Source organism: Octopus sinensis, linkage group LG3 (genome assembly GCF_006345805.1).
Source record: "Octopus sinensis linkage group LG3, ASM634580v1, whole genome shotgun sequence".
NCBI lineage: Eukaryota > Metazoa > Mollusca > Cephalopoda > Octopoda > Octopodidae > Octopus > Octopus sinensis.
Window position 1 is genome coordinate 100,833,124 of NC_042999.1, and position 20,430 is coordinate 100,853,553.

Sequence of the window (20,430 nt, forward strand, 5' to 3'; positions counted from 1 at the left end):
TCTAAGAGTAGTGGGGCATCTTTAGTTTTGTGAGATACAGGGCAACCTTACTACAGCATAATAAAATGCACTCAGTGCACTCTGTAAAGTGGTTGGCAAATTGAGCAGAGATAATATTGGGTTGATATTTTTCTTATTTGGCACAATGTTTGTAGGAAAGGAGTGTAGACATTGAATTAAGCTTCGCATATTACTGTTGATATCTTGATTAACCATAGAAGAATAAATGATGATGCTGTTCCTGGTGTACTTTGAATTTAGAGCAACAGATTATCTGGAAGCCCCCAGTATGGTGTAGTTATAATCTTGTTTGACTATTACTGAAGCTGTGATAAAACTGATGAAAGAGTTTTTTTTTTCCATTGAAGTTTTACAATTTTCACATGGTTATAACAGGTTCAGCTATAAATTATGCAATAATAATCTATTATCCTTTTACTTGATAAGTCAAATGACAAAGCAACTAGTTATAAAATACACTAAGTGATGGTTCTGTATAAAACAAGAAACAAACTGACATTGAAAGGAAAGCTAACACATTGCATATCAGAATGTACAGTATGGTCCTTAACTAATCAAAGGTATAAGATGACATCCATAGCTATGGATCTGCAGGTTGTACCAAGTCAGTCAACTGACTATATATTTACTATAAGAGTTTTTAGATCAGGGACATATTGGGGCTTTACAACACTGATTTTCAAAAGAAAGTAATTGCAAAAGCACCCAGCAATTTGAAAACAAACAGAAGAGATATCTGAAAGATGTCTAGAAAATGTCAAAATAGTTGAACAATTCATATAGAAGATATCTATTGTATTATTTCCATGACAATACATTTTTTTGCAAGTTTCCTATATATCTTACAACAAGTTATTCAAAGTTAGCATATACAGTTGGGTTATTTAGGGTGAATAAGATATAGTGAAGTTAGTGTAAGTTAGTGTTAACATATTTATTATGTTAACATATTTAAAATATTTAATGCAATGAACATTAAAATCCTCATCAAAAATAGCTGGTAGTGAAAAAAAAAATCTACATAAGTCAATGTTATTTCAGCTAGAATGGAAGAAAAATCTGGACATATACCAGTCTTAGACTCAACAGTAAAGTAGAGATTTCATTGCATGTTCTAAAATAGTGAAAGAAGAATTGCTGAGTAAATATATAAGATTGTACACTGGTTAGCATAGAGAAATAGAATTGTGTCGTGAATAAATAACTTAGAGATAACATCTGCATAGACTGACTAGGCACAACTTGAACAATTCATTTGGAAGAAAATGATACTCAACAATCATATAAGTATTTTAAAGAAGCCTAAAGTTTATCTCAACTCTATAGATATGCAGTAAATAAAAAGGGGATAATGATGGTAATAATAATAATCCTTTCTACTAAAGGCACAAAGCCTTTGTGCGGGGAGGAATAGTTGATAACAATGACCCTAGTGTTTCACTGGTACTTAAATTATTGACCCCGAAAGGAAGAACGGCAAAGTTGACCTCAGTGGAATTTGAACTCAGAACATAGCAGCAGACGAAATGCTGCTAAGCATTTTGCTCAGCATGCTAATGTTTCTGCCAGCTTACCACTTTGATGATGATGATGATAATCATAATAATAAGAAAGAATAAATACTTCTAGTTTTAAAGTTGAAATATTTTCATTTTTTTAGTAAGAATTTTTATTTTAAGCAACAGACAGCTAAATTTGAAAGATACCCAGAGTTTCTCGCTATGTGAATTTCTTCAGGCAACAGATCTCCCTCTCTCAGTATATATATATATATACATACAGAGAGAGAGAGAAGTGATTGCTTTGTTCCTTTATGGACTGTGTGACCATTTATATATCATCCACTTGTGAAGTCAACAATTGTCTTACACAAACAAATGTGCATATGTGAGCTTGTGTGTGTGTGTGCACAAGATAAGAATGTATCAAAATAAGCCAACAATGGATATAGGCAATTAGTCCTGAGATTGGACCAGATACCAAAACTCCAACAGTGAATGAAAGAAGAGTGAATCTAGGCAAACAAGAGTTGGCGATAAGCAATGTACCGGTCAAGCTACGCACACACACACACACAATTTTTACTTATTTTCTAGTACAAAAACATAAATGAGCTCAATACAGTCTTGTGTTAGAATTGGAAAGAACCTGGCTGTCATATATAAAGTAAACAAGATTCAAAGCAATGTTGTATTAAATTGATCATTTGCTCAATCAGAAGGTAAACTGAATGAAATCTTGGTCCAAGTAATATGTAATCCTGTTTACTTTACATATAACAAGCATGCACATGCACACACTTGACCACATCAACACACACTCAACAAAAACACACACACATACATACATAAACACACAGAGGATTTACATGCAAGCTTGTAAAGCATGCCATGTATTATCCCTAAATACATGGCATGCTATACAAGCTAATCCATCCATTGTACTATCAGAAGCATGAAACTTATAATAGCTTGTATTTAAATCCTGTGTATATTAAATAAAATGATATTTGTCTCTCATTTCTGCGTTGATCCCACCAATAAAAGAAAAGTACACTACATATATATGTGTGTGTGTATGTATACAGTCCACTCTGTAAAATAGATGGCATTAAGAAGGGCATCCAGCTATAAAATATATACCAAAACAGACAGTGAGGCTTGGTGCAGTCCTCTGACTTACTAGTTCTTGTCAAACTGTCCAACCCATGCCAACATGGAAGATCGACATTGAATTATAATGATGATGATGATGATATATACAGGAGAATAAGAGACACAGTGTTATCACAGACAGGCTGACAAATTGGAAAGACTTCATATGTAACAAATGCATAAGAGTAATTAGCAGTAAGAATATCCATGAAACGAATGTTTTCAAATGTCTGCAAGGCTCCCTAAAGTTAATTTTTGTTACCTAGCTGACCTAAATAACAGTGGAGGTGGGTGTTCTGAAAAACATATTAGTCTCAGTGAGAAAAAGTTTAGAGAACTATCGTGTGTACTAGTAACAAAGGGGGAAAAGTCGAATCATTGATAGAGATGTTATTAGTTTGGTTTATAGTATTCTCCTTTTTCACAACCATATAACAACATTTATCCTTACCAAACTCCAGCCCTACATCCTTTGATGTATGTATGTATGTATGTATGTATGTATGCATGTATGCATGCATATGTATGTATCATCCTATAATGTTCTCTTTTCCATGTATGCATGGGTCAGATGACATTTGTTGAGGCAGATTTTTCTATAACCGGATACTCTTCCAGTCACTAAACCTTACCTGCTTCTGAGCAAGGTAATATTTTCATATAGCTAGACATAAATTTCATGAAAGACTGGAAACAACTTTGCTTATATGACAGTAATGTTCATTTACAACTATCACAAGATGTCTAGACAAAGTTACACACAAACACACACATACACATACATATATGTGTGTGTGTGTCTGTCTGCCTATCTATCTATATACATATAGATACATGTGTGTGTGTGTGTGTGTGTGTGTGAGAGAGAGCGTGTGTGTGTGTATATATATATATATATATATATATATAGGGCTTCTTTCAATTTCTGGTTGACAAATCCAGTCACAAAGCTTTGGTGGCTCAGGGCTATATTAGAAGATCTTACCCAAGGTAGGACTGAACCCAACACCACCTAGTTGGAAAACAAGCTTCTCAACTGCACAGTTATACCTGTACCTACACACACATACACACACACACATACATGCATACGTACATATATACATATGTGAATAAATGTTTGAACACTGTCCTGTTGGAAAAAGAATTGAGGGTACATATGAGTAATATGCTGAAAACAGTTGTTCTTGAATGGCTTAGCAACAGTTTACAACCAGTGAGCTTCATATTATAGCTCACCTGTGCACACAACTAGGCTACCATATAACTGAGAAATCTCTTCATGAGTTTGCTCAATGCAACAAGATACTATTTTAATATAAATTCCATAAAGGTCAAATCAACAGTTGATGGATTTCCATTTCATTTACGTCACTTAAAAAATTGTTTTACGTTAATTTTTTCACCCTTACATAGATCAATAACTTTTGTGATAGAGCAATTTTTTTTTACAGCAAGATATCTTTTATGCTGTCAACAATATGAGTGGAATAAGAAAAAGAGTTAATTGCCTTGAGTATGAACAAAGCAAAATAGCTGAAGTAAATTTTGAACTGCTGCTTAGCTGTTCATATAACCATAACTAGATTTGAGCTTAAGATCATGTAGACAGTAAGCAATCCAGAATTTTATTTAGCCTTAGAGTTATTGAATCTCTTAACCTACAGTTGTATAAGATAGATGGAATATGAAGAAAACAATCATAATATTCAAATGAAGCAATAATGTTTTAAATTTTAAAACCTGGTTCCTACATAAATGCATTTAAAAGACATGCATTTGTAAATTCACTAGGAGTGTAGTCAAAGCATCAATTCTCAACCACTTTATAAGAATAAAGTCAGTCTTTTTATGTGTATTATAATTGGTGTAATTTATCATGGTATGTTTCAATTAAATACAAGACACCTGAAAAACCTGCAATAAAAATAACTGTTACTTGTCTTCATTTCTTAGACAAACCATTACCGGAGGAGAATACATTGATTAGAAGTTAACTTTACCTGTGTTTCTTAAGTACACTGCTTACTGTTTTATTTTATCTGACCATAGTTCTACATACACACCCAAGTATATGGTGGATGGATGACAACATTGGTAGAGTGTAGGACAAGACACCTTATGGTATTTGGTCATGTTACTTTATTTTTCAGAGTTCAAATCCCATCCAAGTCCAGTTTGCCTTTCCTTTAGGTAGTTGATAAAATAAGTAGCAATCCGTAAAAGATGTATGCAGTTGATATGATTAACTACACCCTCGAAAGTATTACTCCAGAAAAGTTACACTCCAATGACTGAAGTCAGTAAAAGAACATAAACTTACTTCATTGTACAAAAAAGGATGAGATGGTGCTCTTTAGGTAGACAGACAATTCATCAACAGACAGTTGGCTGACAGACAACTTACAGACAGGACAGTTGTATGGTATGGTGCAGAGTTCTGTTGCCAGACTTAGGGTGTTCCAGCAGCCACCCTCTTGACTCAGGGTAGCACAACCTCCTCCAGGCACTTGATGTAGGCCTACATGTTGAGTTTGAGACCATGTGGGAATTGTCTGTTGGTGAATTGTCTGTCAACAAATTTTTTGCACACATGCTCAATAGATGTATATTATTCAAAGATGTTTATATTATGATACAACAGAAGTCAACTTCAGCATGAAAAAAAATACTGCTACAGATTTTAAAAAAAGTCAAATAAATGCACATGAAATTTAAAACAAAAAACTTAAACTACAATTAAATGTAATTAAATAAAAGCATAGGTTTACCTTTTGCCGAAGTTGTGCTTTTTGGAATGATTCTAGATCTTTGAAACTGTGAATGACTTTTGCATTTTCATCAGCACTGCAGGACAGATCTTCTTCAGAGCTGTCTAATAGCCTCAAGTAACGATGCTGTTTTTTGCCTAAAACTGGGCTATAATGTTTGCTTTTACCACGTAACACTTCCTCTCTTAGTCTTCGTGTAGGTGTGTCCATCTTTGGACTTCGACGAACAGGTGATGAAGGCAGAGAAGCGCTCTGTTTGATTTCTTGGCTTGATAGTCCTCGATTTAGAGTTGATTCTTTTACTGAATCTGATAAAATATTGATTCCTGTATCAACTGAACCATGCTTTTTAAGAGTTCTTTTGATTGGGGAATGATGGGGGCTGCATGTACTTTCTGATGCACTATCATCTTCAGTAGTAGTTGAGTCTATGCTTGTTCGGTAATAATGAGCAAACGGGGATGGTTTTTCTAAAGTGTCACTGTCTGGGAGGGAGTCCTGATGAGCAAAATACAAACGAGGTTGGTTTTCTCTGGCAGTAACAGGGACTAATTGGCTACAGTCCTGAATAGTGTTTGCTTCTAATGGCAGCTCAGAGTTATCACCACCCTCATCATCAATGTACCTAAGACTCTGACGTGCTGGATCAGCCCAGCGTGGCATATCATCAGACATGTCAGTTCGTAAAATTTCTTCTAATTCAGTTTTTGGTTGTTTAGAACCTTCACTGAGTACAAGGCTCTGTTGCCCTGTATCCAGTGTAATTTTAGGTGGGTTTGCATTAGTAGGAACTTTTGGTCTTGCTCCTAAACATTGATAACCATCTTTTGATATTACTCCATCACTGCTGTTAGAGTTCACTATACAGTTATTTGCTGTCTCAAAGTGTATATCACGTGGATTCATGCTCACCTGAGAGATTTTAGCAGGTTGGAGTTGGTTGGTTTTATTGGCAGGAAAACCTGTGAAATTTGGTCCTTCAGAAGATTTTGCTGCTAAGCTTTCCCGGTCAATAATAATTGGAGATTCAATATGATTACCTATAGAATTTGTTCCAAATGGTTCCATTGGATAGTGTGCAGCTATCCTTGAGTTAGGATCAATAGAAGATTCTGGAATGATGCTAACATCTGGTACTGTGGCTCCACCAACAACACTGACAATTTCAAGCCCTAAAACAATAAAAAAACAAATGTTAAAATTACTTAAAAAATAACTCTTAACTTAAGAAAGCAGAAAATTATTTTTGATTCAATTATATTGTATTCTGAGAATTTTTATACATTTAGTTTTTAGCACACTATAGGCATAGTAACATTACAAAGACACATTACAGATATATTGGACTGCTAAGACATGTTGTAAATGGATCTTCATATGTAAATTGAGTATTTCACAGACACGTGTCTTTAATTCTAAGGAAGAATTAATTTAACAGATTATGAAAAAGCTACTACTTTGAAGTACAGATACACTTCATCCAATGAGCTTTCAAACAGTTCCTTTTTACCCAATATCACTTGGTCTATCTAAGGCTATCGTAAAAGACACTAGTTCAAGATGTCACACAGTGAAATCAAATCCAGGATAACATAATTATGAAGCAAATTTCTTAACCATTTCTTTATGCCACTGGGACACACTTCTAAAATGCTTACTGAGATACACTGCAGGCTGCTTCCATTGCTAAGGCACACTAAATGTGTTTACACTGTCAAGACATACTATAGACATGATTACACTGATCCCACTGCCACCACAAAAAAACAAAAACAAAAAAACCCCACTTCAGACATCTTTACATTGTTTAGATACACTAGACATCAACAGTACCAAGGCAGATTACACACACGTTTACAATACTAAGACATGCTGCACAAAGGTTTACACTGCTAAAGCATAACACTTTCATAATGCTATGATAGATTAGACATATTTATACTACTAGAACACACTACGACCATGATTACACAGCTAAAATACTGCAGGCATATTTATAGTGAGTGTTTGTTTACATTACCAAGGCACACTGCAGATATGTCCACACAGCTAAGACATAATTAAAACACTATGAATCCTATAACAGTATTAAAACACAGAAAACAAATATTACACCACTAAGATAGATCATGTTCAAACTCATTCAGATTAGATCTGTATTTTTTCAAATCTTTTAGTTCATTATCCACTATTTAATAAACAGTTATGTATGCTGTAAGATATGTTGAGTGTCTTACTTTTTTAATAGTTTAAGATATCCGTGAAAAAGAGCAGAAATACATTTAGCCTGTAAAATTATATTCGGTAAGGCAACACTTTAAGATAGAACTCTGGAATTTATTTGGAAAGTATCATACAGATAACAGTAAGATTTGTTGATCAATGTTTTCTAATAAAAATGGCCCTTTCAGATAAGTGTTCATTAATTGATGCTAACTCAAATCGATAAGTTACTCAGTATTTATAAATGTTTATCTCAATCTAACACCATTCACTGTCTCATAGCACTGGCAGAAAATGGATTAGGTTATTCTCAGAAATCAAAATATTTTATTCAGCTTTCTGTTAATACACTCTGAGTGTTATTTTGAGTTGTGTGTTGGGGAATATGAGATAAAACTGCTTAAAATTTGTGTTTCTGATCATTTGACCGTTGCTTTATTTTTTGTTTACCAACAATATATTGCTATAGATAAGAACTAAGCTTCAGATTCATGTAATATTAATGAATTTAAATGATTTCAATAAAAATGAAGTGTTGACTTCAAAGCAGTATGGAAAATTCACATTGTGATACACAAGATTAATGATATGTTTCTGCTTTGCTTATGATTAAAATGTCATGGGTTCAATTTCAAGCAGCACTTTGTGTCTTTGAGTAAGGCACATCATTTTATGTTACTCCACTGTACTCAGCTGAAAATGAGTACCAGTTGACTGTTAGTGCAGCTCTCTCTCCTCCAGCTGTCACATTTTTGATTTTCCACTGGGAGAGCTAAGAAATAGTCCATGCTTACTCATAGCTACATAGGCACCTAAAACAATTCATGAAAGCATGGTACATGCTTTAAGGTTACACTTGCATGAAAGTGACAGCTGTACTTTTCAATCATCATCATTTTAACGATAATTTCAGGTGTAAAATTTTAAAAAATTGAATATATAATAATCTTCAAAAACTTCTTTTAAAAATATTTATTTTTAACAAACTGTTTCAATGTTAAATAGAACAACTTATAGTATTTTATAACTGTTTTCGCAGAGGAGTTCAAGACTAGCTGTCCATGGGGACTTCTGTATACAGATGAACTAATTCTTATAGATGAATCTGTGGAAGATTTAGAGAAGTAATTCCAGATATGGAAACAAAATCTAGAATTGAGGAACCTCAGAATAAACTTAACATAGACCAAAGTATTAGCAGGTTGGAAAAAATTTAGAATCTTTCTTTCATCAAGGCAAGGCTATGCTTAGTATGCAGAAAAGATGTAGCCATTCTATTTGATGTATCCAGTGTTAAGTATGGAAGCACAAGGAATGTAGTGATAACAGGTTGGTGGAAAAGGTAGTCTTTGTATGTGATAGATGCAAAGAATCAGGTGGCCGAAGATTATACATGAAATGCTCGGAAGATTCCCCAGAAGTAGCTGATTGCTTTTATTACTTAGGTGGCCAAATTAGAAGTGAATATGGGTTTTCTGAAAGCATAGAAGCTTGAGTAAGAACAGAATGGAAAAAGTTAAGGAAATATTACTTTTGCAAGTAAAAAAAGGTTTCTCTCTCAGAGTGAAAGACAGATTGTATGATGCTTGTATACAAAGTAGTTACAGAGAAGAGAGTACCTTGAATATGGAAGATTTGCAAAATTATGAAGTAAGCATGCTCTACTGAATGTGTATATCAGTTTTTTTAAAAGGTGGAGCACAAATGAAGTGAGAGAAAAGCATGATTTCTCTGAAATCATATGCAGTGTGAAAAGAGAAGACAGTGCTGGTATGCTCAAGAAGTGTAAAGAAGTGCTGTAATCTTGCAGCTGTGGGAGAGGGAGATCCAGGAATACATGGGACAAAGTGGCAAAGGCAGATCTCAAGATGATAAATCTCACCAAAGATAAAGAACTGTAATAGGAAATCTGCACACTTGCTATTATGACAAAATAGATATTGTGGTTTAGATGCAAAATATCAACATCTGGGTTTTTCATCTATTATATTCCTGTTGACATTTCATCTACTACACTCCACCTTGATTACTCTCTCATCTTCCACTCACCCACTTTCTTCTTCACTCTTCTATTTTACTTAAGTAATTAGAGGCAGCATTGGATTTATACCAGACTCTATAACCACTCTTTATCACTCTATCATTGTTCTATCATCACAGCATCTGTAATAAAGGATGGTATCAGATCTGTTCATATGCAGAACCCCCAGCCATCAGTGTTCTTCACTGCTAGTGAACATCCTCTTTTCTACATGCCAAGGTTCACTGTCACTCACACCTCTCTCGTACAATTACCTGTCTTTCTTGCTTTCTGTCATACCATTTTCTCTTATTATCAGCCATTTATATTTTCATCCTCTAATTCTTCACTCCTTTATATATTTCTTCCTCCTATTACTGTTTATTGACACATATCACTTTCATTTCTCCCCTTCTTCACCACATTTTCTTACCTATCACTCCTTCTTCTCTCATAATGTTGTTCATAATGATTTTTCTTCATAGTGCTTTTTTATTCAATCTCTTTACCAAAAATCAACAAGTAGCTGCCTATCATACTCTCCCTTCCATTACTCCCTCTCCTACTATTCTGTCATTCTTATTCCTGTGTTTCTCTAAATTGCTCACACCCACACTCTCTTCTTTTATTCTTTTGCCAAGGTTCTTAATCATCACTCTGCTATCCACCCTCTTGGACCTACTCAACTTGAATGAACAGTGAAGAGAAAATGTAAACAACATTCTAGTCTTACAAAAACAAGACAACTTTTTTTAATGCAGGAGCATAAAACATACCCAGCACTCTAAAGTGGATGGTAAATGAACAGAGACAACATAATTTAGTCTTGCTAAAGGCATTATAACATCTTCAGAGTTAGTGTCATGGTAAAATGCACCTAGTACACTCTGTGAAGTGGTGATGATGATTTTTTAGTTGAATATGGTTATATAATAAATGTCCAACTTTTATCTTGTGGGGGATTTTTATTTTGTTTGTTACTAGAAGCCATTTAATAAAATGTCTGGATATGCAAATAAATACAGATTTCAAGAAGCACTATCAGGCAAAGAGTTGAAAGTTATATGTATTATTCAGATAATAATGTTCCTGCATGCTTGATCTCTACAAGCAACAAGCATTTTTTTTTCTTAGTCATCTTATTTTATGATACTTTGAAGCAACATTCTTTGAGTACAAAAAGCTAAAGAAAATATCTTCTGAACTAAAACTAGCTTCTCTTTTTGGTAAACAGTATGAAAACCTTACCAATTCAAAGACATTATTTTCTTCATAACAATACTGACATTTTCAAACCAGTTTATAAGGCAGCAGATTACATAAGAGAATTATTGTTTGTTTCACTGCTGATGATGATCAAAGAAGAATTCAAAAGATTCTATCATATAAATGACTAAGCTTTTGTAACAAATATTTTTTACCTAAAGTTTACAGAACCAAAGCAATATGAAGCTTTTGAGTCTAATCTTGAATTCAAAGAACAAAATATCAAAATCAATAATCAATTTTGAGAAAGGATAAAGATTTTATGACTGAATAAATTTGAAACAATTTCATGATATCAAAGTTGAATATTCTTTAAAGGATTATAAACTTTGTTAGATGAATATTATCATTGTTTTTGAAAGCTATTATATTTGATAATTTTTCTTGATTACTTGTAATATTTTCTTGTTTTTTCCATTTGCTTCATTTCTCCATACAAAAATTAATACATTTAATTTACATACAGTTCTACTAAATAAATTCAAATTTAATTTAATTCTCAAATTGTTATTCATTTATAGATTCCTTTCTGGTTAACTGTATTTTTAACAAGTAATCTAATATCTTTGAAGAGATATATCCTTGAACAGTAAAAGAATTGATACTGTTATTCTATTGAGATGATGAAAATGTATATTTAAGCAATGATATTGGAAGAGAAGTAATCCAGGATTATATTACTGGAAGAGATTTTAAATGTTATCATTTGCAATATTATAAAATCAGTTTTGCCTCTCTGTTTGAGGATGTGTATGAAAAAAGAAAGAAAAAAAAAAAAGAAAAGATAATAGCTTGCAAAAGAGACCGAAGGAGAGATGAAGCAGTGAGAAAGTTGAAGATTGTGCAAGAAGCATGTTTATAACTAAAGTGAGAGAGGGAAAAATGAAGCACAAACAAGAGAAGTAGTTAGTGAATGGAAAGGTGGGTAAGAAGCAAACCACACAAAAGAATGAGAGTGATGGCTAATGAGAAATAGAAAGTTATAGTAGCTGATACTGAGTGTAACATCTAACGAGAAGAAGGGTGAGAGGGGGTAGTTTGAAAAAGGTAGAGCCATGGTTAATGTGAAAAAGGAAGCAATGAAAGTTGTCATTAATAAAGATTTATTAATATATTTATGTAGAATTTGTTTAGTTGTTGTCATTAATTTTTTACAAATAGATTAGCTGTCTGTTCAAACTGAATCAGCAACAGTAAACCAGATATAGACATAATATTAGTTTTATTTGTTTTGTTCTTCTGTTTATATGGGATGCCATGGTTGTAATTTTATGACATGTATAATATTATGTGTACATTACAGTCAAATATGACCTCATAACTCTAGTGCTATGAAGGTAGCAGTGTTAGCATTAAGCTTATTATTCTGATTGAAAAATACCATGTTAGCAATAGCTAAATTCAGACTTGTATTCAACTCATGCTAGAAGAATTGTTCACAACAATAGCTACATCTGTTTTGTGATTTTACTTGTGTGCGTGCGCATGTATGTGTGAGTGTGCACATGCGTATATACATATATATATATATATATATATATATATATATATATACATGTGTGTATGTATGTGTTTGCACATACATATATATGCTTGATAGTTTGAAACAATACAGCTAGAAGCACATCCCAGTAATCTTATACTACAGATAAGTTGTCAATGCAACAATTGGTTGAATAGCAGGAAAGATGATGCAACAAATGTCAACAAAAATGGCTGGAGCCTACATTTAGCTGTGAAGACAACAGTACAAAATAATAGGTGATATTCAACAGACTAATGGCCACAAAATTTGAGTTTGTCCAATGAAGTGGAGACAGGTTACCAGGAAATGCAGAACCATAATTATTTATATAATCAATCATAGAAAAATTTGCTTCAGCAGAAAAAAAAACAAAACAAATTGATGTTGCATATGTTACTAGGTAATTAGTGACATGATATTACCATAACATTTCAGTCAATAATGAAGTAAACTGGCTTCTACAGGTCTTGGTTTAAATTTCCAAGCAGAATAAATATATAAATAAAATTTGCCATGTTTAACAAATTAGTACATAATGTTAAAGTCATTAAACTTTTCCCTAGGGTCATGAAAAAAAGGTGAAAAATTAAAACTATAACTCACAGGGTCCATCTTCATCTTCCTCACCACACCCAGCAGGAGTGAAGTTAGGGTCGCGTGATAAAGCTTGTGTATCTCCAAGAAGCTCTGTCACCGTGACAGTCATTTGTCTTGGTTGAAGATGTAGTAAACTGGTTTTATAGAGCACTTGACCCAAGTCTTCAGGCAATGAGTGGGCCACACCCAAAATTCCAAATTTTGTACCCCAGATATTTGATGAAACCTGTACAAGGCGGTTATTCTGGAAAAACAACAAAAGAATCAAAACTTGTCATGAATGGAGATAATTAATGCAGTCATATAAGTATCATTTTTAACTGATTAGTTGCAAATTAATAGAAATTAATTGAATATAGAAGATACGCATATATCAGAAAACATTTTAAAACAGCCTAGGAAAACAAGCTGGGCTAAGTTCCATTTCACTGAAACCAAAATTTAGTAAAATTCAAATATTCTTTCGTTTTTTTTTAATTAAACCATAAAAAATTAATACTGAAAACAAATGTAAGTGTTGCTGTTGTTCAGTTGTCAACTCCCATGGAGCAGATAAATGTTCAAAGGCATTCAAGCCATGACTATGTTTTTGTTTTTTCCTTTTTAAGAGACGGTGTATTTATGAAGGCATTAGCCAGTGTGTTTATTCTTTTTGTAAGACTGGAAGATGCAATTTGAAGTAGATATGCTTGCTATTTGTAGCAATTTGAGAGACTGCACAGAGGCTCTTCCATGAGCCTGTGTCAGAGGATTAATATATGTTTGCAAGGAGCATGTGTGTGTGAAATAGAAATAATGGGTTACTTTACACATTTGTTTATTTCTGCTTTTTTTATGTATCACTCTGTAAAAACATACTATCTTAACTGGGTAATGCAACCACAGATTTACAAATTTGACTGGTGATGGACTTTGACTTTGGCTTTCAACCTCAGATTACCTGGAGTACAATACAGATCACAAGACTTTTTTTGTTAACCTGGTGTATTTTATCTGCAGAGAGATTAAGAAGCCTGGATTACTATTCCTTGTTAATCCCTCTTTGTTTTGATATGTGTGTGCATCTATCTATCTATCTATCTGTCTGTCTGTCTGTCTGTCTGTCTGTCTGTCTGTCTGTCTGTCTGTCTGTCTGTCTGTCTGTCTGTCTGTCTGTCTGCTTGTCTGTCTGCTTGTCTGTCTATCTCTCACTCTAGATATATATATATATAGAGATGCATACTTTATTATTAAAGCTGAAAAAACATCACAAAAATATCACAAAAAAACTGCTACTCAGAGTTTCATATTCCTGTTTGTCAGGCAGATGTGATCCAGACTCTGAATCATATCTGCCTAACGAATGGGAGGTTTATCTTTGGCTAGGTATGAAAATAACAAGTAGAATGAAATAAAAAATGGAAATATGGTGTTTGAAAAAAATAATAAAATGGCAAAAAACTAAGAAAGTTAGAAAGAGTGGGGGAAAAAGTAATAAAACGAATGTTGAGGACCTAATTGAAGTATTAATTCTAATAGACCAAAATGTATTTCTTAAAGAAATGCATAAATTATCCAGCCATGAAAGATCAAAAAATAGAGATAAATAACCAAAGTATGATGAGTGAAAATAGAAGTGTTCCCTATAAAAGAGGTACCTTGGGAATGATGAAAGATTTACATAGCTCAAACCCAAGACCTATGTGTCCTCAATGAGGCAATGAAAATATGCAATACAAATATTAGAGGAACTAGGAAGCTGTACACAAGGCACAATGCAGACCATCCTGAAGGTTATACCAACGGACTCTACCTAACAAGAATGGATGGAGGCAGAAGATTGCAAAATATAGAAGACACTGTTAGTACTGTGATACTGGGGTTGAAAAATTATGTTGTGTGTAGTGAAGAAAGAATACTATCAGTGGTTAGAACTGTCCAAAATGTTACTGAAACAAACAAAAATTCAAGAATAGAAGGATGAATAGAGTAAGCAGATGGAAAGAAATTGAAATACATGGCCAATTCATACAACAAACTGGGGGTGCTGGAAGTAAACAATACTAGCCATGGCTGATGGATGAAAACCTGAAACAAGAAACTGAAACACTAATTATAGTAACTCAGGAACAAGTCGTTATGATGAATCTCATAAACACAAAGATCAACAAAATTCAGAGAGCAAATGTAGAATCTGAAGGAAAAGGGATTAAAAAACTAATCATCTCTTGAGTGAGTGCAATAAGTTAGCACAAAAAGAATATAAGCACATACATGACAGCATTGAGATATCAGCAAAGTGTGTGGCTTCAGAATAATGGAAAAGTGATATGAACATAAACCAGAGGCTGTAATAGAAAATAAGGATTACAGGATTTTTATGGGACTTCTCCATAAAAATTGAACTTACTATTAAAGACTAGATATGATTATAGAGAACAAAAGAAACAAACAGTGTAAGATCACAGACTTTGCAATACAATATGATGAGAGTGGATACCAAAGAAACTGAAAAAAAATTGAGACCTATCCAGTGAGATAAAGAGATTGTGGAAAGCTAAAGCAACAGTTATTTCTGCTGTAATTAGTGCTTTTGCCACAACAACCAAACTAATATCTAGGAGTCTGAAAGATATTAGAACTGAAACTTGCATTCTCGACCTTCAGAGAAGTACAATGATATACCCTGCAAGAATCTTAAGAAAGATTCTTATATTTGAAGAGACTTGCTATCACCAAGTCTAAAGACAATGTCTCTACTAAACAAATTAGCTTGTGACAGCTTTGGAATAATAATCCTTTCTGATTTAGGTACAAAGCCTGAAACTTTAGAGGAGGAGGCTAGTTGATTATATCGACCCCAGTGCCTGATTGGTATTTATTTTACTAATCCAAATACAACTTTGGTGGAATTTGAACTTAGAAAGAAAAGATAGACATAATGCTACTAAGCATTCAGTCCAGTTTGCTAATGATTCTGCCAGCTCACTGAATGATGATGATGATGATGATGACTAACTTTGACACATGGTCACAAATTTTTAGTGGAAGGAATGTTGTTGATTATATTAATCCCAGTACTTGTGTACTATCTTACAAACTCTTGAATGATGAAAGGCAAAGTCAACCCCAGCAGTATTTGAACTTACAATATAAGGAAAATGTAGCTAACAATGCAAAGCATTTTCTCTGGCACATTACTAATTCTGCCACACTGAAAGAAGAACATAACCATAGTGCTGTAATCCTGTTAGCTTCTCATTCAGTTGAAGCATATAGTATGTGAGGTTTTAGTAATCTGACAGAATGACCTCATCTGTGATATAATTCTATGCAAAGAATACAAAGAAACTCAAATAGAGATTCCATCTAAATTTCATCCAATTTGGTGCTTGCAGTCATGGAAACAAGTTCAATTCTTTTCATTGTATTATTTAAAAAGTTATAAGATTTCACTGACAACAAACATAAAATAAGGATATATATGTATATATATATATATATATATATATATATATATATATATTGTTAATAAAAAAATGGAGAAAAACAAACAATGTGAGGATGTGGTACATGCAAAGCATTAAGAAAACACTTAGGAAAGGAAAGAAAGGGTGTTTTACATTTTGAGCAAAGCTCTTCTTCAGAAACAAGAGACAGAGGAAAGTCCAAGAGAAAAAGAAGACAGAGGAAAGAAATCACCAACAATCCACATGTAGACACACACATATATATATACACATACAAACACACACACATATATATATGCACACACACACAATACATGCAGACACACACAACAGATGCAGACACACATACACACATACACACGCACATATATTCTCACGCATACATATATATACTTTATTATAAAATCTCTACAAATTTCTTCTATAATTTGAATTGCTGTATGCTTATTAGATGAGAGTGGAAGAGAGAGAGAGAGAGAGAGAGAGAGAGAGAGAGAGAGAGAGAGAGAGAGAGAGAGAGAGAAAGAGAAACAGACAGACAGAAGGAGTGGGAGGGTGTATGTCTGCACAAGTAAATATTTTCCTATATTTTCTTTTCGCCTTCCAAAATCTTTGACATTCATAATTACAGATTGACTTTTAGCTTTAAGATTAATTTCTTGATTTAAAACTAGGTCTATATCTGAATTTAGTTAATATGTGTGTCAATATGATAATCAGGTTCTTCATAAGAGTTTTGGGAATCATCAATGGTAAAATGGAATTAGAAATTTTTTTTTATTTAAAATATGCTTGATAACATCCATGCTGTGAGAAGTTTCGAATATCAAACAGAATATTAATGAGTTGATTTGCTATTTTGCTGAAGGTAAAGTGAATTGGTATTCACCTATTTACATTTTTCTTTAGTGGTAAGGATGAGATAGAAACAGAAATTTTATATAGATTATAAGTATCTCATAATTTATTCACATATTTATAGATTTAACTATTTTAAGCAGGTACAAGCACGACATTTTTACTTGCATTTATTTTAAATATTTTTTTACATGAAAAAAAAAAAAAATAGCTTGAAGAGATTTATTCTGTGATTCCTCATTTCACAAAAGATTAAGAAAGTCAAATATGAAAGAAAATTACTGCAAGCTAATTTATACATAAAACAGGTGTAATAAGAAAGAAAAATGAGAAAAAATGTTGACATATATTAATATCTTTTAGATCTTTCATTTATATATTTTGAGTTTGTTGATTTCACAGATTCAAACTTCAAAACTTTTACAACTCCAATAGCAAATCACTATTAACAAGAACAACAACAAAATACAACTTGATTTAGAAGCTAACAGTATCAATATTTTAGATAAGACTTAAGATGATTTCAAGATAATACTCTAAAAGATGACATTGGACACTTTCAAGAAAACAATTTCTGAAGTATGTGTTGGAAGAAATACATTGAGGAAGTTTTTCTTCAGCCAAAGGCTCTTCGTGTAGTCAATCCTTACTTTTAATCTCAAGTTAGTAATTTTCATTTCTCTGATTCTCGTTAATCAAAAGTGACAAAACTGTTGAGCTACAGAACTTTTGTTTACTCAAATGATGTTAATGAAGACATGAAAAATTAATATTCACACACACACACACAAGCTGCATAGTGACTGAAAGTTTTTAGACTAGATAAAAAAAAGAAATAACGTATCCAGTTAATTGCATCTATGTTGCGCTCAAACATTTTATCACATTTTGGTTACTCTCAATATCAAGTGCACATGGGAGAAGAAAAGCATCAATTTCTTACTTTTTACAAAAAAAAAAAAAAAAAAAAAATGAATTGTGCCCCAAAGGAACTTTGAAGAAAAAGATGTTTTGATATTTTTCTTTTAGGTTTGATTTGTCGAAGAATTAACCTCAAAATGTCAGCCTCCTCTTTATTTTCTATAGATTCAAATTCACTGCTATTTTGACATTTAAACAATAAAAATTGAGAATGAGGAGATGAGGAACCCCTCTTATTAAGTTATTCTAGCTAGCTAAGCATGTCACTAATTCTTTTATGATCCACTCTGAAGTATTAAGCATCCATGCAAACATTATCAAAATGTCTTGAAATATTTTTTAATCCTTTGTATGACAAATTACTCTTGGCAACATTTGTGGTTACTTTCAAACTACTTTAAGCTGCTATAACATAAAGATCAAATAAAAAACATATGTATGCCTACATAACATTTTCAATTCACTACCACAGAGTATATTTGTTATATAACATTTTTACATTCATTACCACTCAACTTACCTGCTATTTAGCAAAATGTCTTACAACTGTTTCTTTCAAATTGAAATTTCACAAACTATTTTCTGTTTTATGTTCACTTGTAAATTTTCATTTATCCTAACATTCATTTAGTAAGACACATTTTTTTTAATAGAAATACATTCATCTCAAAACAATTTAAAATTATATTATCAATAAGAAATTGCTTTCTTAAGAGTTTGTATGGATTTAGATATGAATAAAATTAACTTGTATATAACTTGTGTATGCTTTGAAATTTTTAAAGAATATATAAATATATATTTGTAAGTTGCACTTCTTTGGCAAGTGATTGGATGTGAATTTAGCTGTGAAACTAACACTACCACATCAGAGTAGAAGGATATTCTCATTTAGAATACTGAACTCACTCGTTTTTTTTTCTTTCTATGTCTCTTTCTCCTATAAACTTGCACAGCCATGTGTGTATAGGTTGGTTGGCAAAAGTGGGGAAAAGAAAATTGAACTGGCAAGTGACAAAGACTTCTGATGCATTCAAAAAGTTATCCAAGGTTTGGCAAAGCAAGAAATCTCTAATTTGTGACATGGTTTTCTCAATTTTAGAATATTATCTTATTTAAGAATAAGAATATGTGGAGGTATACCTGAAGGCTCCAAGGAATTCAAAACTTTAGTGGGATAAAACCAATCTAGATCTCCATTGTGGACTTCTAGGCCTGGGAAGACCTGGTTCTGAAGACTCTGGATAGTACTGGCTATTGTGCAAATGTTACTTATGTCAACATCTTCATTTCCATCTTCTGGAACTTCACTATTGCCAAGAAGGAGAATGTCCCTCGCAAAATCTTCTGGCAATGGGTCCTTATGGAGGCACGCTCTCATGTTCGATTCTAACTTTAAAGTAACAACATGACCTCATAGAGGTGAAGACTTAAGACACGCCATTACTTCATCCGCCCTTGTGCTTTTTGGAATCACTGGCAAGGTTTATCTAAAGTTCCCAGGTAGCAAGACAGTGACACCCCACCATCGGTTTGTGGTTTTCCATTATGTCTTGCAAAGTTCTATCTAATGCTGCAAGGGCACCCTTGTGAGCCATTGTGCATTCATCCCAAACAATCAGGCAGCATTGTGGGAGCAATTGCCCATTGTCTGACGTCTTTGAAATGTTGCAAACAGGCGTTGGTGAACTTGCAAGGTTAAAGGGAAGCTTAAACATAGAATGTGCAGTCCTACCACAAGGGAGCAGAGTAGCAGCTATGCCCGAAGTTGCCATAGCTATTGTGATGCACTTTTGTAGCCTTACTTTTGCAAGAATTAGTCTAGTTATGAACGTTTTGCCTATCCCACCAGGAGCATTAAGGAAGAAAACACCACCTTTATGACCCTGGACTTGCTGAACGATAGTGTCATAGGCGTGCTTCTGGTCAGGTAGCAAGAGTGTCTCATTGATCTGTACATTTGCGGATAGTTCAGTAATGTCGTAAGATGTTTCCCAAACAATCTCCAATGGGAGATCATTTGAGTTAGGCTTTGCAGCGGGGGTGAAGGCTATTAGTGATCATTACGTCACCACCTAAAGCTAAAGTTTTGTTCTCAATCTCAATCAGTGCTAGGTTGTATATT

At 33.2% G+C, this 20,430-nt stretch overlaps 1 protein-coding gene across 4 annotated transcripts in view; it reads right to left on the reverse strand.

The window, feature by feature from the left end:
* Positions 1-20,430, reverse strand: part of LOC115209811 (tubby-related protein 4-like) — a 646,703-nt gene that overhangs the window by 62,765 nt on the left and 563,508 nt on the right. For all 4 annotated transcript variants that reach the window (XM_029778367.2, XM_029778365.2, XM_029778366.2 and 1 more), the window contains 2 exons: positions 13,084-13,321; positions 5,447-6,618 (listed from right to left, as the gene is read on the reverse strand). In XM_029778367.2, the coding sequence (XP_029634227.1) occupies positions 5,447-6,618; positions 13,084-13,321 (1,410 nt within the window). The remainder of the gene's footprint in view (positions 1-5,446; positions 6,619-13,083; positions 13,322-20,430) is intronic.